This window comes from Babylonia areolata, chromosome 34 (genome assembly GCF_041734735.1).
Source record: "Babylonia areolata isolate BAREFJ2019XMU chromosome 34, ASM4173473v1, whole genome shotgun sequence".
Taxonomy (NCBI): domain Eukaryota; kingdom Metazoa; phylum Mollusca; class Gastropoda; order Neogastropoda; family Buccinidae; genus Babylonia; species Babylonia areolata.
The window spans coordinates 16762904-16789474 of NC_134909.1; the positions used below are offsets into that span (position 1 = coordinate 16762904).

The following is a 26571-nucleotide window of genomic DNA, read 5'->3' on the forward strand; positions in this document are numbered from 1 at the left end:
AAAAGAAGAAAAAACCGAAGAAAAAAAAAGGTGGTGAAAAACTAAACCTCAGCTCCAGTTGATATTCACGTCAATATTTTTACAGCAGGTAAATTCTGCAAACAGTCTAAGCAGCTTGTTTAACACAGACAGAAAATATTGCCTTTGATGATAACGATTTTAAGTAGCTGGAAAATATCAATTTTGTAAAAGAAGAAGAAAAAAAAATACCGGGAAATTAGTGTTAAGTACTTTCACAGGCAGGTTGTGTATCAGTGGTAAGCGTGTTGCTGGATGGATTATGAGAGGGTGGTATTCTGTTGTTGTTGGGTGGATTTAGGGAAAGGGGTGGTATTCTGTGTTGTTGGGTGGATTTGGGAAAAGGGGTGGTATTCTGTGTTGCTGGGTGGATTTCAGAAAGAGAGTGGCATTGTGTGTTGTTGGGTGGATTTGGGGAATGGGGTGGTATTCTGTGTTGCTGGGTGGATTTCAGAAAGAGAGTGGCATTGTGTGTTGTTGGGTGGATTTGGGGAATGGGGTGGTATTCTGTGTTGTTGGGTGGATTTGGGGAAAGGGGTGGTATTCTGTGTTGCTGGGTGGATTTCAGAAAGAGAGTGGCATTGTGTGTTGTTGGGTGGATTTGGGGAATGGGGTGGTATTCTGTGTTGTTGGGTGGATTTGGGGAAAGGGGTGGTATTCTGTGTTGCTGGGTGGATTTCAGAAAGAGAGTGGCATTGTGTGTTGTTGGGTGGATTTGGGGAATGGGGTGGTATTCTGTGTTGTTGGGTGGATTTGGGGAAAGGGGTGGTATTCTGTGTTGTTGGGTGGATTTCAGAAAGAGAGTGGCATTGTGTGTTGTTGGGTGGATTTGGGGAATGGGGTGGTATTCTGTGTTGTTGGGTGGATTTGGGGAATGGGGTGGTATTCTGTGTTGTTGGGTGGATTTGGGGAAAGGGGTGGCATTCTGTGTTTTGGGTGGATTTCAGAAAGAGTGTGGTATTCAGTGTTGGGTGGATTTCAGAGAGTGTGGTATTCTGTGTTGTTGGGTGGATTTGGGGGAAGGGGTTGTATTCTGTGTTGTAGGGTAGATTTCAGAAAGTGTGGTATTCAGCATTGTAGGGTGGATTTGGGGAAAGGGTGGTATAAGTGTTGTTGGGTGGATTTGGGGAAAGGGGTGGTATTCAGTGTTGTTGGGTGGATTTGGGGGAAGGGGTTGTATTCTGTGTTGTAGGGTAGATTTCAGAAATAGTGTGGTATTCAGCAATGTAGGATGGATTTGGGGAAAGGGTGGTATTAAGAGTTGTTGGGTGGATTTGGGGAAAGGGGTGGTATTCAGTGTTGTTGGGTGGATTTGCTGGAAGGTGAAGGGTGTACTTCAATGAAATGTAGATTTTGTGGCGTTGGGGAAATAGGGGTGTGGGTGGGAGTGGTCGTAGGGTGGTGGAGGCGTATCCATCATCTATCTACTCAGCAACACAGCGTGCTATGTAGTGTTATATATATATATCTATACACTCTATTCAGAAAGCCATCATAGACTGTGACATAAAAACCAAAACAAACGAAACCCGACAGGATTATGATTTACAGAATCAGGTATGTGACACTTGACCAGGCAGATGAAGTCTATGGGGGATAAGGGGGGCAGAGGGGGGCAGCTTTCTTCGGTCATCACGTTCACTGCCTCTCCACTCCTGACTGCCCGTGTAAGACAGGCTCACAAACCCCGGAGCACATCCTGCAGTCCTGCCCCCTGTATCAAGATGCACGGACGCAGCAGTGGCCCTATGGAGCCACACTGGCAGAAAAACTCTGGGGCACCAAAGAAGATCTCATCAAGACCACCACCTTCATCTCCAGCATAGGACTGCAAGTCTGAGACCATGATCACGGGGAACGCAGAAGAAGAAGAAGAACTGCCTCTCGGGCTCGGCACAGGAAGGTGGGGGCCCAACCCCTTTCCTTCCGCCACTTTTAAAACTTTCCTGACCGACCGAAGTCTGGTAACCCATCCACACCATGCTGAGAGTGAGGGTAATCGCAGTGTGTTAGAAGCCCTTCCCAAAGACACAACACCAGGCTAAAAAAAGGGCCTCGAACCCTAATCACTGGTGAACGCTGGATCAAAAGTACAATGCCTGACCAACTCGTGTCACAGCGTCATGGATGGAAGAGGGGGGAAGGGGGGGGTGGGGGTGCAGAGGGTTGGGGGGGCGGGGCGGGGGGGTGGGGTGGGGGATCTGCTGAGTGCAGAATCATATAAAATTCATCAAAAGATTTCTCAACATATGATGCATACGTACGTTCACATTCTCCCAAACTATCTGAGCAAGACTGATAGAAAGACAAGACAGGCAAAAACCGACCGACAGACAGACTGAAGGGCAGACTTGAGCTTGGGAGTGGGATGGGTGTTTTCATAAAATTCTGAATAATGTGTCAGTTTTTAGTATTATTCACACATGCACAGTCTCAACATTTTTGTCTTTCCCTGTTATTAAACTGAACACACACACACACAAACACACACACAAACGTAATCCCTGCCTCTGATTCACCATTGCTGCAGTTAAAATACTTAAAAGATTTTTTTACAATAAAATATTATAATACAGAAATATATACACAATGATAAGTAAAAATCATCAAACCACTTCTGTACTTCAGTACAAAAATCAACATACAAAAAATCAATAATAATAAAACTATTAAAAAAAAAAACCAAACAAACAAAAAACATCCAAAAGCAGAGCATTCACATTAGAAAAGTAAAATCAAATGCAATAAACTTACAAACCATGCTTTTTTTTTTTTGGCCCTAATAGTAAGACAAGTTCAGCATTGGTCCAGTCTGTGTAAAACCAGGGCACAAATGTTTAAAACATGTATATTGGCGTCTGCAGAAAGGACTGGATAAACAAAGTGAAGACAGATGCTTGTTTGTTAGTCTTTGTGGGAGGGGCCGGGATGGAAGAAATGCACTTAGAAAAAAAAAGAAGTATAAATAAATAAATAAGAGAAGTCAGAACTAACATACAGCATGCGCACAAACACAAGACACACACACAAGCCACGCTGGCAGCAGAAGGTTCATTTCTTGGCTCCGTAGAACGGTTTGGGTCCCAAGCGAAGGCGCTGGGGCGTCAAGTGTGACTCTGGGCCCTGCTTCAAAGAGGAGGACCAAGAGCTGGGAATTTCCAGGCTTCGCCGCATGCCCCCGGCCAACGCAGCCAGGGGCGAGGAATTCACTGTTTCGGGAGACGCACTGCGCACACGCACCGAACGTGCGAGAGGCAGGGACGGGGCTCGCTCTGCGCCAACACCACCGGTGTTGCTGCGGTCAGGTACAGCCGTTTCGAACAGCTGTCGCAGCTGCTTGATGCTTTCCTGGCGCTGTACTGATGCCGGCTGACGGACGTCTTCTGCTCTGCGTGTTTCACTGCTGCGTGTGTCACTGTTGTGTGTTTCAGCGTCGTGTGCTTCACTGCCGCGCATTTGACTGACGCGAGTTTCACCGACACAAGTTTCAGTGTCATATGTTTTACTATTGTCGTGTGTTTCACTGCTGAGCGTCTCTGCCCTGGTGTGGACCTGGTGGTCCGTTTTGGTTTGTGTTCTGCCTGCACTGTCAACGGTTTTGGTTTGTGATGGTTTGTCTGTCGCTGCTGTCGTCGTTGTTGCTGCTGCTGCTGTTGTTGTTGCTGCTCCTGATGTTGTTGTTGTTGTTGTTGTTGCTGCTGCTGCAGCAGTTGTTGTTCTGCTTGCGCTGCTAACAGTTTCCGCCTGCATTCCCTTTTGGTGATGGTGGGGATGGTGGTGGTGGTGGTGGTTGCCTGTTGTCCCGTCATCCCCAATGCTTGCCTCCCCTGTATGTTGCTTCCTGTTTCCCGTTCCCATGTCTTCTTCTGCGCCACCATGAACCACACACCCACCCTCCCTCCCGGCTCCATCTTCCCCACCCTGAAACACTTCCAGCAGACGGCAGACCTTAGGGGAACGGTGGGTGTGGGGGGAACCTGTGCCCTGCCCCTCTTTCCCCTCCCCCAGATCGTCCGATCGCTGAGCAGCTGACTGCCGAGCGGGGGCATTGTCCAGAGACGACGACGCGTCAGCTGATGACAGGCGATGGGCTCTTCTCGTCTCGGCGTCCCCCTGCTGCGGGGAGGAGGGTGGAGGAGGTGCAGGGAGAGGTGGGGAGGAGGGAGGTGGTGGCAGCTCACTCTCCTTCTCCCCCCCCAACGCCCCTGGCCTGTGTCTGCTGGGGCTTTCTTTGGGCTGCGTGGGGTGGGGGTCAGAGGGTGCCTTACTCGTGTGACCTTTCAGTGGTGGGTCGGAGGTCAGCCAGCCATCACCCGGCACACAGGAAGACAATTCCTCTGCACAGACCATCCGTCCGTTTTCCAGGAGAGGGGGCAGGCTATCAGTCACCATGGTGACACCCCCCTCCTCCTTCCCCAGGTTACTGAACACTCCAGCCACCTGCTCGGAGTGACACCGCCGGTTTCTTGCTGCCTCCGCTTCACTGGTCCCTTCCGAGTCTTTCGTAGTTTTGGCGTGTCCTCCTCCACTGTTGACGGCCTGGGCCCTCGTCCCAGCGACTGACGTCTGCACAGAGCTGAACTCACTCTTCACGGCCCCACTACCCTTTCCCACACCTTGCCCTCTCAGCTTTTCCTCATCGGCGAAGCGCTCCCTTTCCGCCACGCCCGGCGTGGTCATGCTGGCAGTACCTCCCTGGCACTTCTGTTTCGGTGCCGGTGCCGGTGCTCGTTTCTTCACGGAGGGTCGGGCCACCTCCAACACTTCCTGAACAGGTGGCGCCACATGGTGCGATGATGCCACAGACTGAGCCGTCCTGACAGGAGGGGCGGCAGGGGTGCAGGTTGCTGTCTCCTGACCGCCGGGCCTCGTTGCCTGGGAGACTGCGGTGGCAGCCATGACGGTTGTGGTGGTGGTGGTGGTGGTGGAGGTGTGCACGGTGTCCTTGGGGTTGGGAGAACCCGTCCCAGCTCCGCCTTCCCAAAATGGCGGCGGAATCTGGGTGTCTTTTCGATCGAAGGACTGAGCACCACCACCTCTCCCAGACACAGCAAACGATTCTGAGGAGGAGGAGGAGGAGGAGGAAAAAGAGGAAGCAGCAACCCCCTCCCCAGACACAGCGCCCTTCTTCTCTCCTCTGCGAGGAGGGCGGGAGGGGGGAGTTTCGTTGTCTGAAGCGCTGACAGCTGGTTGGTGAGCAGTTTCCTTGTGCGACAACAACCACGGGACCTGAGGGGAAAAGGCACTGTCAGCGGCTGCAGTGGCAGTGGAGGTGGTGACGTTGCTGGTGACGGTGGTGGTGGTGGAGGGGGTGGTGACAACAGCCGTGGCAGAGCCTGATGTCGTCATGGAAACAGCTGTGAAAGAAAAGAAAAAGAAAAGAAAATTGAAAGATTTGGCACATATAAATATATATATATATATATATATATGTGTGTGTGTGTGTGTGTGTGTGTGTGTGTAATAAATGCATGCAAGGGACATTGTAGAATGAAACAGGATTTGGCATTGTTCTAAAAGTTAACTTACAACCAAGCACTTTGCTTTAAAAAAAAAAAAAATCTTGACTGTCTTCCATTATTTACTATTTGCAACTCAGCAGATCTAAAGTACATTTTGTGAAAAAAAAGAAAAAAAAAAGAAGAAAATTACAGTCTGCTGATCTTATGGGTGGAAATGGTACTAAAATATTTGCAAATGTATCAGACACAACACCCAAGTGCAATTATGTTGCTTTCCTCCATTATCATTTTGTTTTAAACATAAACATTAAACAAACACTCTCACATACACCCACACACACACCCTCCCACCCAAGCACCCACAACCACACATTATTACAAAAAGCTCGCTGTAAGAAATATTTCAACTTTAAGCTTTCATCTGGGGGGTGGGGGGTTCACAGTAAATGAAAATCTGAAAATGAAGGTTTCAAGCTACAGTGTTGGGTTTTTTCTACGCCCACTTCCAAAACGACCCCACCCCCTTTCTGTCAATACACCTTGTAGTATGTAATCATCATCAAGATAACCAGAATCTCTAAGTTAAGTTGATTTCAACAACATTACTTTCGTTTATCATGTTTTCGTAGAACTTACTATTGTCGATGCTGTGCGGAAAATCAAACAAAATTCTAGCCACTTCTCCACACAAATATCACACTGCACAAAAAACTAAAGACCTTTTTTCCACACAAATATAACATACAGGCTTCAGAAAAAGTTATGAACCACTTTTCCACATGACCATCACATATATGCTTCTGATTTTAAGTTAAGGACCACTTTTTCCAAACAAACCGTGATGGATACACTTGCATTCCATTTTGGGCAGACATAACCATCAAGAACGATAGTGAGAGAAAATTCAAGTCAACCTGGTGATCAAAACAAGTACAGCCGCATGCAGAACATAATAACCCCCCCCCCACCCCCCCCACACACACACACACACCCCTCCACAAAAATTTCAGAGGCAGAGGAACGCAGAATGGCCAGTTCAAGTGGTCCTTTATTCTCTACAACATTCAAAAAATTTTTTTTCAATGAGCGTGACAATCCTTCTCTAGCTAAATCTACCCCCACCCCCAACACCCCCCCCCCTCTCCCTCTCTCACTCTCACTTCAGTTGCTGACCAACACAGGAAACCAGGACAATGGAAGAAAAGAAACAAGTCAGACAGACAGACAGACAGACACACAGACAGACAGACATCCCCTTCACTCACGTCCGGCAGCGTCACCGCCAGCAAAAGCCTCTCCCCTGACGGAACGAGGTTCTTCTCCCACCACCTGCAGTGGAGGAGGCGGCAGCGGCAGCGGCACTGGGCCACGGCTTTCCTCTCTCCCCGTCACCGCTGCCTCCCCCTCCACCACCACCACCTCCTCTCCCACACTGACCGGTGGCCACACATCAGCGCCCCCGACGGCCGCAGGGGGGACGCGGAACTCGTCAGGGTGGTACAGCATCAGGTGCAGGGGGGGCATGCTGGGGCAGGGGCTGCCCCCGTCGTCGGGTCTCTCCTCTCGTGAGGGGGGAGGGAGGGGGTGGGGGTGGGGGTCGGGGTGGCAATCATCATCGCATGGAGGAGGGGGGAAGGAGGAAGCCTGACGCTGGGCAGGAGGTTCAGAGCTCTGGGAGGCGGAGGTAGTTGGAGGGGGAGAGGGAGGTGGGGCAGGGAAAAGGTGGTGGGTGGTGGCGGCGGTGTTGGTGGCAGCACCCCCACCCACAGGAAGGGAGGGAAGATGGGGGGTGGTGGTGGTGGTCGGACACGGGTGAGCACCGCTGGCAGAGAGGGAAGGAGGGACGGTGGGAACAGCTGGGTGGAAGAGAGGGGGCAAGGGGGGAGGCAGCGAGGGGGAACCATCATGGACAGATGACAACGATGATGGTGGCGGTGGCAGGAACGCGGCACCGTCACTCCACAGAGTCCGTGGGACAGGAAGAGGGTGAGAGAACTCCCGCGACACACAACTAGAGTTGGCCCCCTCGTCGGCGTCCTGACTCCTGACCTCACTCCATGCAGCCGTGACAGGAGCTGCTGTTGACAGGAGCCGACCTCCGACCCCTGCCGTCACGGACCCAAAGCGCTCATCACCCCCCAAGTCTCCTTGGGACCACGGCTGAACCACAGTCCTGACTGGGTCGACGTCCACGGCAAGGGTTCGGCCCCCCTGCACCTCACTGCTCTGCAAATCAGCTGGTGCACTCCAGAGGGAGCTGGAAGAGGTGAGGTGCCGAGGGCTGTGATTGTCTGCAGAAGGGCCGCGCCACAGGATGTCCTGCTGAGAAAACTGCCGCAGGTCTTCTGGCACTTCAGAGCCGGCACCTGGTGGCATGGCTGCTGGTGTGTCTGCTGACAAGTGTGTGGGCATGGGTATAGGGGAGTGGGTGGGCGTGTCTGGAGGGTGGGGAGTCACCACATCAGTGGGTCGCCATGTGGGGAGATCCCCCGCAGATGAGAACGCGGTGGAGTTTGCGAACGGATCGGCCGGGCTGGGAGAGGAGGCCAAGGTTACCCCAACGCTGGTTTCGTAATCACCTGCCAGACCGTCGCTCCAAGAGTGCGCTTCAACTGCCGTTGCAGCATGGGCCCCAACGTCGCTCTCCTCCCCCCTCTTCAATGACGAGATTGACTCGTTCGATGATGACCAGGAGTTGAGCGGTCGTCGCTTCACCACCTGTACACTGGAACTGGAGTCGGCGATGGGAAAGTCTGTCTCGCACACAGAGAACCCCACCGGCAACCAATCTTGTGTCTGCTGCGGGTGATCAGATCCCCCTCCCCTCACAGAACACACCGCTGGGTTGGAGGAGGAGGAGGAGGATACCAAACTGCCCTCCACTGTCGTCACCAACAATGCTTCATTCGCCATCACTGCTGATGCTTCACAGGTAGTGACCGCCATCACAGAGTCTCCGTTCAGGACTGGACCGATCGTCGCTGGCTTGCTGCCCTCCATCTCTCCTGTAGCTGTGACAGAGGGCGCTGTTCGACGTTTGACGACCACGGCGTATACAGGGACAGCGTCAGCTGATGATGTCTGTGCCGAGCTGCTCCCCTCAACTAATGCGACAGGACAGGGAGGAGGAAGAAGAGGAGGGGGAGAAGGATGAGGTGGAGGAGTCAAGATCTCGGCATAGTCCGGGTCGTAAGGGGCAGAAGTGTAAACGGCATGGTGAGAGGGAGGTAGGAGGGTGTGATCTTCGATGTCGGCGTAGTGGGGGTCTGTTCTGTGTGGGGGGTGGGGGCGATGGCGGGGGGAGGGGCTGCAGGGCTCAGCATAGTCCGGCTCCGTGGGGGCGGGGGCAGGGGCAGGAGAATTGCTCCCAGCCCCAACCTCCTGCCAAAGAGGCCCATCAGGGGAAGACACTCCTTCCTCTGGGGTGGTGGGGAAATGCGTCTCCTGAAGGGTGGTGGTGGTGGTGGTGGGTGTGGCTTCACGCTGACTGACAGGTGAAGAAGCAGTGTGGATGGCAGGGAAAGGGGGTGGGGGGACATCGTGTGGCACAGACTGCAGGACAGGGGCAGTGGTGGTGGTGATGGCGGTGGTGGAGGGCGGGGGAGCCAGTGCAGGAGGTGACGAGGAAGTGACAGCCATCGTATTCAAGCAACGATCCTCACCGCTCTGGTCGGGTGTGGGTGTGGGTGTGGGTGTGGGCTTGGAGGTGATGTTGCCATGGCGACGGTACCCTACCCGCTCCAGGCGAAGGGCGTGTTCCACTGTGTGGTGAAACTCGCTGTCCACATCCGTCATTGTCATCATCGAGGCGTTTCCCTCACGCTGTACGTCGTCATCCAGGCTGCTCTCCCTTTGCTGGCCGACCGCTGTGGGCCATCGCGCACCCTCTCCTGGAGCCGTCCTGGCCTGGGGGGGGGAAGAGGTGGAGGTGTTGGAGGAGGAGGAGGGGGGAGCAGAGCCTCCCTGTGCCTGCCCCCCCTCCTCCCCCACACACCCACTGCCACCCACCCCTTGCTGCAGCAAGGGGTTGAGGACTGGAGGCTCTCCACCACCCTGGTTCCCCCCGGGGGTGACATGCTCGCTGGGGAGGACCTTGACACGCACACCGCTCCCATGAGTGTCATCCAGGGACTGAGAACGAGGAGGAGGAGGAGGATGAGCCATCCTGTCACCCGGAGGAGAGAGTTCGAGTCCTCCTGGAAGCTCCTGGCCGGCCCGGACCACCCGTCTGGGCCCCGGGTGGTGGAGGGGGGCGGGGTCTGAGGGAATCCACTCTGCCTTCCTCCTCACCACCTGCGTGCTGGGCGGAGGGGGTGTTGCCCGAGCCCCCCTCTCCCTCTCTCTACCCCCACCTGCTCGCACCACCAACACCCGCCCCACCGACCGTGGGGCCACCTGCGTCCCTTTCTCCGGAACCTGCTGGGGGCTGCGATCAGTGGTGGTGGTGGTGGTGGTGGTGGTAGTGGTGGTGGTGGTAGAGGGGTGGGTTCTGGTGGCTGGCTCCTCCCGCCAGCTCTGCGGAGAGTGCGAGGGGTGGGGTGGTGAAGCCGGGGAGTGGGAAGGGGTGTCCAGTGCAGGAGCGGGACTGACAACGGCGGAAGACGACGGTTGGCTGTCGGAGATTTCAGTGTTTGGCACCCCTGCAGCAGTGGAGGGGCCCAAGTCCACTCTCACCTCCTCGCCCTCCTCCTCCGAGGTCTCAATCTCTGCGTAGTCGTGGTAACGAGAGACGAAGAAACCGCGCGTGCGTTGTTCCGTTGTCCTCGTGGTCGGGGAAGGAGGAGGAGGCTGGTGAGGGTGGGGGTGGGGGCGGCGGTGGGAGCCGGGACTGGACTGCAGCTTCAGCACCTCCTCCCCCAGTCCCCCACCTGTCTCCTCCCTTCCTCCCACCGGCGACCTTTCCCTCCTCTCTCCCGGTTCTTCCCCGTCCCCTCCGGAGGACAGCGTGCGGCTGCGCGGTGGCAGCGATGGCGGCGGTGGCGAGGAGTGGGAAGAAGAACTGGCGTGGCGGGAACTCTGCTGAGCTGTACGCTGGAGGCGAGCTTGAATGGCGGCGTCAATGTCCACGCCCAGACCATCACTACCACCACCACTGACAGGCGAATACACCCAGCTTTTCTCACCATCAGGGGACTGCACCCAGCTTTTCTCGCTGTCAGGGGAAGCAACCAAGCTGTCCAGGTGAGGCTGGGACGATGATTTCTTCCGGTGGACAATCTCCACAGCGGGCGGCTGCCTGTGGTCACGGTCACGGTCACGGTCCAACCGTGAGGTGTTGGGGGCGGAGGGGGTGCGGCGAGGGTGGAAGGCTGTGCGGGTCGAGTCCCCTCGCACGAAGGACTGCCGGCGGTCCGAGCGGCGCTCCATACGTCTGGACCTGTGGGAGCCTGGGGAGGTCTGTTCTGCCGGGATGACGTCTGCTGCACAGAACACATAGCCTGGAATCACTGGCAGGGTAGTGCTGGTTTATTCTATCTATTGGACGAGCACAATAGCTGAGTGGTTAAAGCGTTGGACTTTCAATCTGAGGGTCCCAGGTTCAAATATCGGTAACGGCGCCTGGTGGGTAAAGGGTGGAGATTTTTTGCAACCTCCCAGGTCAACATACCTGCTTGTGCCTGATCCTCCCTTTATGTGTATACGGCAAGCAGATGATCAAATACACAAGTTAAAGATCCTGTAATCCATGTCAGCGTTCGGTGGGTTACGGAAACAAGAACATACCCAGTATGCACACCCCCGAAAACGAAGTATGACTGCCTACAAGGCAGGGTGAAAATGTTCATACATGTAAAAGCCCCCTCGTGTACTTTCGAGAGAACGTGGGAGTTGCAGCCCACGAACACAGAAGAAGAAGAAGATTTTAACTAAGGTATTCAACGAAAGGTAAGGTACAGTACGGTACAAGAAGGTAAGGTAAGCTATGGTAAGATAAGATGTAAGAAAAGATAAGAATTGAGAGAAGGCAAGGTAAAGTAAGGTAAGGTAACACAGATGAAAAAAAAAAGGTGGCTGCTAGACCTTTTAAAAAAAAAAATTAAAAGTAATAATAGGTTGTGTAAAATCAAAGGTACCTTAAGGTTTTATCTTCATCTTAAGGTACCTTTGATTTTACACTACCTATCATTATTTTTAACTAAGGTAAGGTAAGGTGAGGTGGGGTGAGGTAAAGCAAGGTAAGGTTCCTCAGATGAGATCTCAGATGAAAGAAAAAGATTCAACTTTCTGTCTGAAAAACCACAGAAATTTGTCTTTTGGTCTGAGTACCAACACTCAATGTGTAACAAAACATATCAAGCGCAACTGCTTTTAGAACATGACCATTCATTAAAAAACGCATCACAATCACTCGATTAAAAAGAACTAATGCTGACAAGGTAAGAAAACCACATGTCATTCTGACTGAAACAAAATAAAAGCGGAGAATTCACTTCCTGCTACACAAAAACTTGTCCGCTCACATACAAACACACACACACACACATACCCAATAACTGCACCCACCCAACCCTCCATCCTCCCCCAGGATATAACACACCAAACCACACAACACCACAATACCTGTTAGGTTCTGTGTGGTGCTATGGAGACCAGGGGAGGTCACTACATCCAGGTCTGCGGAGGGGGCACGACGGAGGCTGGACCCATCTGATGACAGCGACCTCTTGTGGCCTGCCACACACATACACACACATCTTTACATACACACAAACCCAGACATAGAACACACACACATCCTTGAATACACCAAACACATCCAACAAACACACGCACAAATGCATGCACACACACACACATGAATACATGTGTGCATGCATGCACATCCTTCACCCCACCACCACACACACACACACACAATGCACGCACACACACAACATACAACATACACACCACACACACAACCACCTTCCACCCCTAAACAAAACAACACACACACACACACACACATGCATACCCACAACACACACTCACCTCACCCCACCAACCACCCCACATCCAGACACACCCACACACACCACAATGCTAATCTCCCCCACACCCCCAACACCCTCCCCCCCTACCTTTCCCCCTTCTAAAGCTGTCACTGTGGGTGATGATGGCGGAAGAAAAGCCCTGTTCTCCGATACTTCCTGCTGAGGAAGTGGGAGACACCAGCGACTCGGCAGATTTGGCGCTGCGGAGTCGTCTCTTCCACAGATGCGAGTCGTCATCATTGGTGACGTCTGTCAGAGCCTGCAGCGGGAGTGATGGCATGCTCCTCTCCTCTTCTGATGACAATGATGATTAATAATTATTATCACAATGAAAACTGATCCCCTTTCACCAGGGTTTGATCACTAAGGGGTTAAAGTGAAATCACACTGATCTCATTTCACCACGGTTCAGCAGTAAGGTGGTCAAAATGTGTCATTTTGTTAAAATTCATGCAGTTCTTGGAACCTTCTCCGACGCCTATCTCCGTCAGATTAACTCTTTCACCACCTAAGTTTCTGTGTGAAAAACACTCCCCGCTGCCAAACATTTTAGACCCAATGCTCTCAGTCACGCAGTTTGGTTCACGTCAAAAACAATACAATGGACTTGTTCACTTCAAACTCAGTCAGGGGGTGAAGGTTAAGTCATTGTTCTGTTGCGTGGGTAAATGGCTGCAGCTGTCAAGCTTTGTTACAATGTGAAAAACGGTCCTTTCAGCATGGCCCCTTGATGTTGACTAAAGCTGCCTATGACGATGAACTGTCTGGTTGACAACAGTCGCCTGTGGTGGTAAAAGAATTAACAGAGGTATTTCATCCAACGTTTGTGCCTATTGAAAAAGGGGAGATAACCAGACTGATGTCAACATGCACATGAAAGGTTCATAAAAGTGATTTCCTTCCCTTTTAAAACTCGCAAACTTGTTTTTCTTCTCCTGAGAATGGAATCCGGTCCTTTAGAAAATGGCTGCAATGGTTCTAGTGTACACAGTACTGACACAGCTGTTTTCTCCCCTCAGCATATGGAATATGGCTGCCCTAAAAAAAAAAAAAAAATTGACAGCAAGTGACAGGGGGTGAAAAGTGGAGGCTGACGTGTAGGACACAGCTTTTTTCTCCCTCAGCGTATGGAATACAGCTGCCCTCACAAAAAAAAATGACAACAAGTGACAGGGATTGAAAAATGGAGGCTGAATGAAGGACAGGACTGCTTTTTTCTCCCCTAAGTGAATGGAATATGGCTGCCCTCACAAAAAAGTGATAGCAAGTCACGGGGTGAAAAGTGAAGGCTGAAGGGCAGAACGCAGCTTTTTTTCTCCCCTCAGCGCATGGAATACAGCTGCCCTAAAAAAAAACGTAACAGCAAGTGACAGGGGGTGAAAAGTGGAGGCCGAAGGGCAGAACGCAGCTTTTTTCTCCCCTCAGCATATGGAATACGGCTGCCCTAAAAAAAAACAACCCGTAACAGGAAGTGACAGGGGGTTAAAAGTGGAGGCCGAAGAACAGAACGCAGCTTTTTTTCTCCCCTCAGCATATGGAATACGGCTGCCCTAAAAGAAAGTGATAGCAAGTGAGAGGGGGTGAAAAGTGGAGGCCGAAGAACAGAACACAGCTTTTTTTCTCCCCTCAGCGCATGGAATACGGCTGCCCTAAAAAAAAAATGCAACATCAAGTGACAGGAGGTTAAAAGTGGAGGCCGAAGAACAGAACACAGCTTTTTTTCTCCCCTCAGCGTATGGAATACGGCTGCCCTAAAAGAAAGTGATAGCAAGTGAGAGGGGGTGAAAAGTGGAGGCTAAAGGGGCAGGACGCTCCTCACCTTGGACGCTGCCTTTGCGGGGCTTGCTGCGCATGCTGGCAGCGCGCGGCTTGGAGAAGATGGACTTCCAGCCCGTGCTGGGTGACTTCTTTCCCTTGCCGCCCTCCTTCTGGTTCTTCTTCCTGACACACACACACACACACATATGTATTCACACACATAAATATTCATTCATATTCACACACACACACACATACACACACACACATATTCACACACACACACATACACACACACATATATTCACACACACATATATTCACACTCACACACACATATTCACACACACATACACACATATTCACACACACACATACATATTTACAAACACATATTCACGCATGCACATGCATATTCAAGCACACACACATATTCACTCACACAAACATATTTACATGCACACACATTCATACACACATCTTCACACAGACAAACATGCAGACACACACACACACACATTCACACACACATTCACACACACACACACACACATTCATACACTCATTTTCACACACACACACACATTCACACACACACACACATACATAATCGCACACACATCTTCACACACACACACTGGGAACAAGGTAATCAGACAGACAGTACACACATTCTCTCTCTAGGTGGCAGAATGGTTAAGACACTAATCTGTCAATGCAGTGTCCTTGAGGGTCTGGGTTCGAATCCTGGTCTAACCCTTTTCTCCCAAGTTTGATATGGAACATCAAACTGAACGTTTAAGTCATTCAGATGTGAGGATAAACCAAGATCTCTGGCACCATATCCACCCCCCCCACACACACCCCCTTCCCCCAACACACTCCCTCTCCCAAACACCACCTCCCCCACCACAAATGCCTCCTTCCCTCCCCCCATCCCACCACTGGGTGGTCACTCATATGAAAAGTTTAAACCGAGGTCCTATGTGTAGCATGCACTATGCACCTGGCACACGTAAAAGAACCCATGGCAACAGAAGGGTTGTCCCTGGCAAAACTTCTGTAGGGAAAAAAAATCCAATTTAATAGGAAATCAAACACATTTGCAGACAGAAATCAGTCGTGAAAAAAAAGTAATATAACACAACACAACGCAAAACAATATGACACAAAACAATACAATACAATGCAACAGAACACAACACTAAACAGTACAACATAAAACAACACAATACAACACAACACAAAGCAGTGCAATGCAACACAATATAACACAAAACAACACAATGTAATACAACACAAAATAACGCAATGCAATATAACACAAAGCAGTGCAATGCAACACAATGTAATACAACACAAAATAACGCAATGCAATATAACACAAAACAATACAACCCAAACAATGCAATGCAATGTAATACAATACAAAACAATACAACATAACACAACACAACACAAAACAATACCACACAACATAACACAACACAATACAATACAATGCAATACAACACAGTACAACATGATACAACATGATACCATAAAATATACTGCCATACAACACAACAAAATAACACAATGGAATACGACACAAAACAATACAACATAACACAATGCAATACAATACAACACAATGCAACATGATACAACATACCATACAATACAATGCAATACAACACAACAAAATAACACAATGGAATACAAAACAATACAACATAACACAAGACAATGCAACATAACACAACGCAATACAATACAATGCAATACAACATGATAGAACATGATACCATACTATACACTGCCATACAACACAACAAAATAATACAATGGAAAACAACACAAAACAGTACAACATAACACAAGACAATACAACATAACACAAGACAATACAACATAACATAACACAACACAATACGGTGCAATATGATACAACATAATACCATACCATACAATACAATACATCAGAACAAAATAACACAATGGAATACGACACAAAAGAATACCACATAACACAAGACAATGCTACATAACACAACACAATACAATACAATACAACATGATACAACAAGATACCATACAATACAATGCAATACAGCACAACAAAATAATACAATGGAATACAACACAAAACAGTACAACATAACACAAGACAATACAACATAACACAACACAATACAATACAATGCAATATGATACAACATGATACAACATGATACCATACAATACAATGCAATACATCAGAACAAAATAACACAATGGAATACAACACAAAACAATACAACATATCACAAGACAATGCATCATAACACAACGCAATACAATACAATGCAATACAACATGATACCATACAATACACTGCCATACAACACAACAAAATAACACAATGGAATACAACACAAAACAATACAACATAACACAAGACAATACAACATAACACAACACAATACAATACGGTGCAATATGATACAACATAATACCATACCATACATCAGAACAAAATAACACAATGGAATACAACACAAAACAAATACAACATATCACAAGACAATGCACCATAACACAACGCAATACAATACAATGCAATACAACACGATACAACATGATACCATACAATACAATGCAATACAACAAAACACAACACAAAACACAACACAATAAATCACAGCACAGCACAGCACAACACAACACAACACAAAACACAACCCAACAAATCACAACACAGCACAGCACAGCACAACACAACACAAAACACAACACAACAAATCACAACACAGCACAGCACAACAAAACACAACACACAACACAACACAGCACAGCACAGCACAACAAAACACAACACAAAACAATAAATCACAACACAGCACAGCACAGCACAGCACAGCACAACACAACACACAACACAATAAATCACAACACAGCACAGCACAACACCTCTGTGCGGGCAGATCGATGACGGTGTGGAAAGCAGGAGGGGGCTGGGAGGGCGGCCCCTCCCCCACGTGGATGAAGCGCTGGGGGTGGTGGGGGTGGGGGTGAGGGTGGTGGAGGGGTGGCGGGGTGGCAGCGGTGGCAGCAGGGGCAGGGAGGATGCTGGTGGTGGTGAAGGCTCGCTCCCGGGCCTCCTCCAGGGAGAGCAGCAGGCGGCTGGGACTGGCCACCGCCACTGACCTGGGCCTCGGCCTGCGCTTCTCCGACCCGCCTGTCTCTGTGTGTGTGTGTGTGTGTGTGTGGCAACAACAACAACAGCACTGTTACTCAACTTGTATTGTATTGTTAGCACTGTCTCTCAAGTTGTATTGTATTGTATCATATTGTATTGTATCATATTGTATTGTATTTTATCATATTGTATTGTATTGTATCATATTGTATTGTACTGTATTGTATTGTATTGTATTACTTTCTTTGTCACAACGGATCTCTCTGTCTGAAATTCAGGCTGCTCGATCAAGGGAGAGCACGTTGCTACACTGACAGCACCACCCGGTTTGGTTTGGTTTTTTTTGCTGTATTTTTTCCTGCATGCAGTTTTGTTGTTGTTGTTTTTTTAAATGTTTTCCTATGGAAGTGGATTTTTCTACAGAATGTTGCCGGGGACAACGCTTTTTTTGCCATGGGTTCTTTTATGTGCGCTAAGTGCATGCTGCACACGGGACCTCGGTTTATCATCTCATCTGAATGACCAGCATCCAGACCACCACTCGAGGTCTAGTGGAGGGGGAGAAAATACTGGCGACTGTGCCAGGATTCTAACCAGTGCGCTCAGATTTTCTCACTTCCTAAGTGGATGCGTTACCTCTAGGCCATCACTCCACACTGTGATGTGATGATGATGATGATGATGATGATATGGATACTTATATAGTCAGCGCCTGTCCTCCGTCGAAGACCAAGCTCTGAGCGCTTTACCTTTACAAACACGGAGTCATCTGCACAACAGGCTGTCTACCTGGGTACAGCCGACCGGCAGCTGTCATGGCTGGGTAAAAACGGTAAAAGCCCACTCGTCTACATACGGGTGAACATGAGAGTTGCAGCCCACGAATGAAGGAGAAGAAGAAGAAGTCATGCACGAATATACAGACATTAACATTTTTACGTGCATGACCGTTTTGTTTGTTTATTAATGTTGGCAGCCATACTCTTGTTTTTTGGGGTGTGGGGTGTGTGGAGAGGGGTGCATGCTGGGTATGCTCTTGTTCCCATAACCCACCATAAGCTGACATGGATTACAGGATCTTAAATGTGTGTATTTGATCTTCTGTGTGCGTATACACATGAAGGGGGTTCAGGCACTAAGCAGGTCTGCACATATGTTGACCTGGGAGATTGGAAATATCTCCACCCTTTTACCTACCAGGTCCTATAACCGAGATTCAAACACAGGACCTTCAGATTGAAAGTCTAATGCTTTAAGCACTCGGGTATTGTTAGTTTACTGCCATAATGTTAATTTTACGGTTGTAATTTGACTTAATTACTTAACCTTTACTGTGGTAATTTGATGTTCTTATGCCGTATTTACTTAACTTTCGAAGTGTTGTTTGATAGCTTGGTAGTTTTTATACTGACTTTACCATCATATATGTTTAACTCATTCTACACCAGGTACAAGTTGCTTGGTACAGTTGGTGTTCTATATTGAACCATTTATGGATTCTGGAAGCTTTACTTGACTGATTAAATCAAAGATTCTCCATCGATTTCTGCCATTGTAGTGGACCACTCTAATTTTTGTTTTCTTTTTCTGCAGTTGTCACCTGTAGTACTGGTCCAAGGGAGTTGTAGCTGACATGCAGCTGTGGGGAAGAATGAGTTAACATGTTGTGCAATCAGCGCCAGGTGATGCATCAGGTACGCCAGTCATTGCAGATGATTTTGTGGACCTGGCAAGATGGCTGCGCAGTACTGTTAGTGACTGAATCTGTATCAAAGCTAAGTACAGCAACCCTTTAAAAATGGATTCGAAAACACCAAAAAGCAGGTCGTAGCTTTTACTGTTCGCTACATTTACTGTTGGTAAAATCGCTTCAAATGTGTACAAAGTTTGCTGGGGCCATGAATTTGGCACATTAAAAGATAGGAAATTTGCAACAGTATCAGTATCAGTAGCTCAAGGAGGCGTCACTGCGTTCGGTCAAATCCATATACGCTACACCACATCTGCTAGGCAGATGCCTGACCAGCAGCGTAACCCAACATGCTTTGTGAGGCCTTGACAGAAAAAAAAAAAGAAAAGAAAAAAACATACATGTGCAAACTCTGTGTGTGGATGCCTGTGTATGACTGGATGTGTGTGTGTTGTGTGTGTGTGTGTGTGTGTGTGTGTGTGTGTGTAGTGTGTGTGTGTGTGTGTGTGTTGTCTGTGTATGTGTGTGTGTCTGTGTTGTGTGTGTGTTGTGTGTGTGTGTGTTCTGTGTGTGTGTGTGTGTGTGTGTGTGTGTGTGTGTGTGTGTGTGTGTGTGTGTGTGTGTGTGTGATGTCTGTGTATGTATGTGTAGTGTGTGTGTGTGTGTTGTCTGTGTGTGTGTGTTGTCTGTGTATGTGTGCGTTGTCTGTGTGTGTGTGTGTGTCTGTGTTATATGTGTCTGTGTGTGTTGTGTGTGTTGTGTGTGTGTGTGTGTGTGTGTGTGTTGTCTGTGTATGTGTGCCTTGTCTGTGTATGTGTGTGTCTGTGTTGTGTGTGACTGTGTGTTGTGTGTGTGTGTTCTGTGTGTTGTGTGTGTGTTGTGTGTGTGTTGTGTGTGTGTTGTCTGTGTATGTGTGTGTGTTGTCTGTGTATGTGTGTGTGTTGTCTGTGTATGTGTGTGTGTTGTCTGTGTATGTGTGTGTGTTGTCTGTGTATGTGTATGTGTGTGTGTGCCTGTGGTGTCTGTGTGCGTGCGTGCGTGCATGCATACCGTGCATGCCTCCGTGTGTGTGTGTGTGGTTGTGTGTGGATGAATATCACCCTCTTGACAGCGTGGTCCCCCCGACGAGTGCTGCACTTACTCTGCGACTGGGTCGATGGGTCGGCGGCGGGAGAGGACTCGCTGAAGATGAGGTCGCAGTAGCAGATGAGGCACTCCGTCACCACGGCCTGTATCCCTACGCCCTGCAGCGCCGCCGCCCCTCCTCCGTGTTCCAGATCCTTCGACCTGTGAGGGGAAGGGTGGTGGGGGAGGGTGTGGGGCACCAACAGGGTTTAGTAATAATGATTGTGGGGTCTTCATAATGCACTCTCTGAGTCGCAAAAATGTACTCCGAGTCTTAACTCCTCAAGCGCGCGCACACACACAAGCACGCGCGCACATACACACACACACACACACACACACACAAGCGTACACACACATACACACACGCGCGCACAAGCGTGCACACACACACACACACACACGCATGCCACACCATGAGCCAACACCTGTCTAGACATTCATGAAAGCAGATTTGAACACACACACACACACACACACACACTCTCTCTCTCTCTCTCTCTCTCAAACACACAAGCACATGAACACATACCGGGACATGCACACATACATACACAGACACAGACACACCTGCCACAACACAAGCCAACACCTGTCTAGATATTCATGAAAGCAGATTTGAACACACACACACACACACACACACACACACACACACATACATGCACACAGACACAGACACAGACACACCTGCCACAACACAAGCCAACACCTGTCTAGATATTCATGAAAGCAGATTTGAACACACACACACACACACACACACACACACACACACACAGAGGCCACACCATGATTCTATACCGATCTTAACATTCATGAAAGCTGATTTGTACTGTTAACATGCCCTGAGCCCAGATTTTTTTGTTTCAGCATGGTGAATCTGGTAGGGAAAATTTGCTCCAGGTGACAGGATAAAGGTAAAAAACAAGAGGTGTTTCGATACCCCTCCACTTCTGTGCTTAGGGTGAGTCCTGTCAGTGTCTTCAGTGTTGGCAGATTCATGGGGGGCTGCTGTCTGAGGGACGTGGTGGCGGTCTCCACATTGGGAGGGACGCTCACTCAGTCTGGCTCCGCGACCAAGCCATTATTGTCGTTAGTAGGGGGCTTAGTAGGTGGTGTCCTAAGTACGTTGAATCAGAACAGGCAACACTGAACACCACCGAAGTGACTCAGCAGCAGTGCAGGGTCTCCTCTGGTGTGTGGCCTCCTGGAGACCTAACATCAATGGTTCCCTGCGGACTGCCGATGCTGTAAATGTGACAGATGAACCCAGGTGTGGCCGTGTATGGGGGAATGCCACTGAAATGGTGCAGATGATGGGGCAGCAAAAAAACCAACAAAAAAACCAAAAAAAAACAAGAGGTGTGCTGTCCTTGTCAGCGTCAGTCACAGAGTTCATTCTGGTTTGGCCCCGGCCCTGCCCCGAGCCCCCCGACAGGCTCAATAGCTGAGTGGTTAAAGCGCTGGACTTTCAATCCGAGGGTCCCGGGTTTGAATCTCGGTGACGGTGCCTGGTGGGTAAAAGGTGTGGAGATTTTTCTGATCTCCCAGGTCAACATATGTGCAGACCTGCTTAGTGCCTGAACCCTGTTCAAGCAGATCAAATACACACGTTAAAGATCCTGTGATCCATGTCAGCATTTGGTTTGGTTATGGAAACAAGAACATACCCAGCATGCACACCCCTGAAAGCAGAGTATGGCTGCCTTCATGGCGGGGTAAGGATGGTCATACATGTAAAAGCCCACTCATGAACATACAAGGGAAGATGAGAGTTCCAGCCTGCGAACTCGGAAGAAGAAGGCCCACCCCCACCCCCCCTTGCCCCCCCCGACAACCCACACCCACCCCCCTCCAACATACACACACACACACGCCCCCATCCCCACATCCCCTCTTCTCCTGACGGATTGCAGAGGTCATGGACATGACTCTCACGTGCATGGGTGAAAAGGAGGATTGGCAAGAGGAGGAGCAGGATGAAAAGCAGGAGGATGGACGAAAGGACGAACAAGAGGATAATGATGATGATGAAAAGAAGGATGAGGAAGAGGATAAACAGGACGAGGAGCAGGATGAAAAGAAGGACGAATAAGAGGAGGAGGAGGATGAAAAGAAAGATGAAGAGGAGGAGGATGAAAAGAAGGATGAACAAGGAAGAGGAGGATGAAAAGAAGGATGAACAAGAGGAGGAGGATGAAAAGAAAGATGAAGAGGAGGAGGAGGATGAAAAGAAATATTAACAAGAGGAGGAGGATGAAAAGAAAGATGAACAAGAGGAGGAGGAGGATGAAAAGAAGGGTGAAAAGGATGAAAAGAAGGAAGGAGGAGGAAGAGGACGCTGAGGAAGAGGCTGGAGGAATGAGGAAGAGGATGAATAAGAGGATGGACAAAAGCAGGATGAGGATGAAAAGAAAGAAGAGGAGGAGAGGAGGAGGATGCTGAGCTCAGAAGAGGCTCGAAGGAACAAGGAGGAAGGATGGTGGGGAGAGGGAGGGGGCAGGCAGTGAGTCACCTCAGCAGGTTGGGGGCCCAGACTATGGCCAGGTTCTTGGAGTGCATGCCCGTCTGACTGGACTGAGCCGCCACACGACCCAGGTGATGCATCAGGTACTCCAGGGTCCTGCACACACACACACACACACAACACACACACACACAACACGCACACACGCACACACACACACAACACACAACACACGCACACACACACACACATGCGCACACACACACACACAACACACGCACACACACACACAACACACGCACAACACACACACACGCACACCACTCACACACACACGCACACACAAAACACAACACACACACACACAACACACACGCACACAACACACACACACACTTGCACACATGCGCACACACACACACACACACACACATATAAGAATCAAATCAAATCAATCTATGGTGCTTAGAGCCTTGCCAACCACTAAGGCCATCTCGAGGCTATCGCCACACTTGCATCTACTTCAAGTCAAGGGTAAAAAAAAACAACAACCAAAAAACACAATTCAAACCAGTCACCGCTTCAAGCTTTCCACTCAAGTTTAAAAACCTCTGAGAGTTTAAAACCTTCAAATCAAAGAGAATCGACAAACAGACAGAAAATAGGTAAAAAAAACACTTAGCCGTATGAAGAGCACAGGAACAGGAGTCATGATGGCTGCCGGAAAAAGAGGGCGCTAGTCAGGGGGGCAAAGGGGAGGTTACCTACTTCTGGGAGGTTATCGGCACTAGTGGGTCACGGTTAAGTATGTGTAATTAAACCTTCAAATCAAATCGCTACAGGCAGAGGGGACACAACAACAGCTTACCTGTAATGTGGGGGAGGTAACTGCTGTACCACGTCATAGATACGCAGCAGTCTGTTGTCTTCGTCGCTGACCGCTTCCTGCGACAAGAACAAGACAGCAGGAGTCAGGTCAGCTGTTGTACTCGCACTCAGTTGCACAGGAAGTTTTTTTTTTCATCTGCACCGTCATTCGACATAACATCACGTCATTCGACAAAACACCCTCTCCAAAACCATCCTGCAAGGGACTGTAGAGGGAGGGCGCAGACGGGGGCGGCAGAGAAAGAGCTGGTCTGACAACGTCAAGGAATGGACCAAAATGACGATGCCGGATCTCCTCATGACAGCTGCCAACAGAACGGCGTGGCGAGCTATGACATCTTCCTCATATCCCCCCAACGACCCCAGCGGTCGAGGGAATGAGTGATGAGTGATGACCGTTTCAAAGGCATAACTCCCATGCCGCTCACTCCGAGTCCTCCGTACATGACCACACCCATGTTCGTCTGTCATAGTCCCTTTTCCGGCAGTCCACAGGAACCATAAATGTTAGGTCGCCAGGAGGCCACACACCCGAGGAGACCCTGCACTGCTGCTGAGTCACTTCAGTGGTTTTCAGTAGTGCCTGTTCTGATCTAACGTATTTATGACACCACCTACTAAGCCTGCACTGGAAGGGTTTTGTCGTTGTTGTCGTTGTTGTTGTAAAAAAAATTTTTTTTTTAATGTTTTTTTTTTTTTTTTTTTTTTTTTTTTTTTTTTTTCTCAAGGCCTGACTAAGTGCGTTGGGTAACGCTGCTGGTCAGCCGGCATCTGCTTGGCAGATGTGGTGTAGCGTATATGGATTTGACCGAACGCAGTGACGCCTCCTTGAGCTATTGATACTGATACTGATACTGTTGCAAATTTCCTATCTTTTAATGTGCCAAATTCATGGCCCCAGCAATCTTTGTGCACATTTGAAGCGATTTTACCAACAGTAAATCTAGCGAACAGTAAAAGCTATGACCTGCCCTTTGGTGTTTTCGAATCCATTTTTAAAGGGTTGTCATACTTAGCTTCGATACAGATTCAGTCACTAACACTACTGCGCAGCCATCTTGCCAGGTCCACAAAATCATCTGCAATGACTCCTTCATTCAGTCTGTGCCAATCACAGAGCCGCCACTCTTTCTGTTCACAGGCCCCGCCCTTCCCCCCCCACCACCATACAATGGTAAACACACAGGTGGAGTGATGGCTTAGAGGTAACACGTCCGCCTAGGAAGCAAGAGAATCTGAGCGCGCTGGTTTGAATCACGGCTCAGTCTCCAATATTTTCTCCCCCTCCACTAGACCTTGAGTGGTGGTCTGAATGCTAATCATTCGGATGAGACGATAAACCAAACCAAGGTCCAGTGTGCAGCATGAACTTAGCGCACATAAAAGAACCCACGGCAACAAAAGGGTTGTTCCTGGCAAAATTCTGTAGAAAAATCCACTTCTGTAGGAAAAACAAATAACACTGCACGCATGAAAAAAAAAAAAGGGTGGCGCTCTCAGTGTAGCGCCACGTTCTCCCTGGGGAGAGCAGCATGAATTTCACACTGAGAAATCTGTTGTGACAAAAGAGAGAAATACAAATACAAAACAAAAATGGTAATTTCAGTTGACAAGTGTCAAATCATATTCTTGATACGGGCCATTTCCTGTCATTTTTTTTTAAAGCCTACCTCTTGATAGGTAGGAAGGATGGGTTGCAAGCTACATGTCATTGATGTTGCATTTTGAAATGCATGAAACTTCTTGTTCACACAGGTCCAAGATTTTAGGATATATATCAAAGTAGGAAACAGGAATTCATTTTCCTAAAATCACATTTCATCCAACATGCTTACCAATGCATGACCCAGTGGTGCAGACTCCACCAGGGGGTCTAACTCCTATCCTGTGCAAAATACTACCCCCCCAGCCCCACCCAAGAGGAGAAACTGAAAGTAGCTGTGGTTAGTAGCCTCCCTTAGTGCATTACCTCCCTTGTGTTACATGAAATAATGGTGGAACTGGATAATTCAACAATGCTCAGAAGCGAGGCGATTGTGAGGGTAACTTGACTGGTGCAACAGCCGAGTGGTTAAAGCGTTGGACTTTTAATCTGAGGATCCTGGGTTTGAATCTCGGTAACGGCGCCTGGTGGGTGAAGGGTGGAGATATTTCTGATCTCCCATGTCAACATATGTGCAGACCTGCTAGTGACTGAACCCCGTTCATGTGTATATGCAAGCAGATCAAATACACATGTTGAAAATCCTGTAATTCATATCAGCGTTCGGTGGGTTATGGAAACAAGAACATACCCAGCATGCACACCCCTGAAAACCGAGTACGGCTGCCTACGTGGCAGGGTAAAAACAGTCACACGTAAAAGCCCGCTCGTGTACATATGAGTGAACATAGTTGCAGCCCACGAACGAAGAAGAAGAAGAAGTGAGGGTCAATAAAGTGCCAGTTTGGGCAATCTGTACAATGTACAACATGTACACACTCTGCTGAGCAACATCCACGTGACTCAGTTCTCTGTGTGTGTGTGTGTGTGTGTGTGTGTGTGTGTGTGTGTGTATGTAGGTGTTTATGGATGGAATTGTGAGCGCATGATGCTCCTGTGCTTCAGATATACTGAGCACTGCTTTATTTTTATGTCATTTTATTTTTACATGCATCTCTATTTTAAAAATATTTAAAAAAAGCAAAAAAAAAAGCAGCCACCTCTTCTTTGCATAACTGCAAAGCACATAAAGCTCTACAGTTACGGGCTCTAAAAACATCTTTTAACTCACTCAGTACGGCCAGTCCTCTCTTCTCTACACAGACCCCTCGGATGTCCAGTGGGTGTCTGAATGACCCAACCTTTAGCTTCCGTCGTCACAATTGTGGTATTCTTTGTCAACATTCACCTCTTCAGTATAAGAGCCTTCCGCTTGCAATATTTTGATGGTGGTAATTGGGGTGAAACGCTGTTAACATCGTCTCTTTCGCCGTTCGTATGGAAAGAGTTAACCCGATGATGAAGACAGTGATAAGGATGATGA

General features: G+C 48.9%; 1 protein-coding gene across 7 annotated transcripts in view; it reads right to left on the bottom strand.

Annotated features, from left to right (window-relative positions):
- Positions 1 to 2201: 2201 nt before the first annotated feature.
- Positions 2202 to 26571, bottom strand: part of LOC143277676 (uncharacterized) — a 57362-nt gene continuing 32992 nt past the window's right edge. For 5 of the 7 annotated variants that reach the window (XM_076582589.1, XM_076582593.1, XM_076582587.1 and 2 more), the window contains exons 14-22: positions 23526 to 23602; positions 22706 to 22813; positions 20204 to 20349; positions 17144 to 17417; positions 14274 to 14395; positions 12542 to 12748; positions 12042 to 12152; positions 6746 to 10900; positions 2203 to 5375 (exon numbers count right to left, since the gene is read on the bottom strand). In XM_076582589.1, the coding sequence (XP_076438704.1) occupies positions 3070 to 5375; positions 6746 to 10900; positions 12042 to 12152; positions 12542 to 12748; positions 14274 to 14395; positions 17144 to 17417; positions 20204 to 20349; positions 22706 to 22813; positions 23526 to 23602 (7506 nt within the window). In that variant the 3' untranslated portion in view covers positions 2203 to 3069. Of the gene's footprint in view, positions 5376 to 6745; positions 10901 to 12041; positions 12153 to 12541; positions 12749 to 14273; positions 14396 to 17143; positions 17418 to 20203; positions 20350 to 22705; positions 22814 to 23525; positions 23603 to 26571 lie in introns of all 7 variants that reach the window. The other 2 variants (XM_076582594.1, XM_076582592.1) reach the window with 2 other exon arrangements.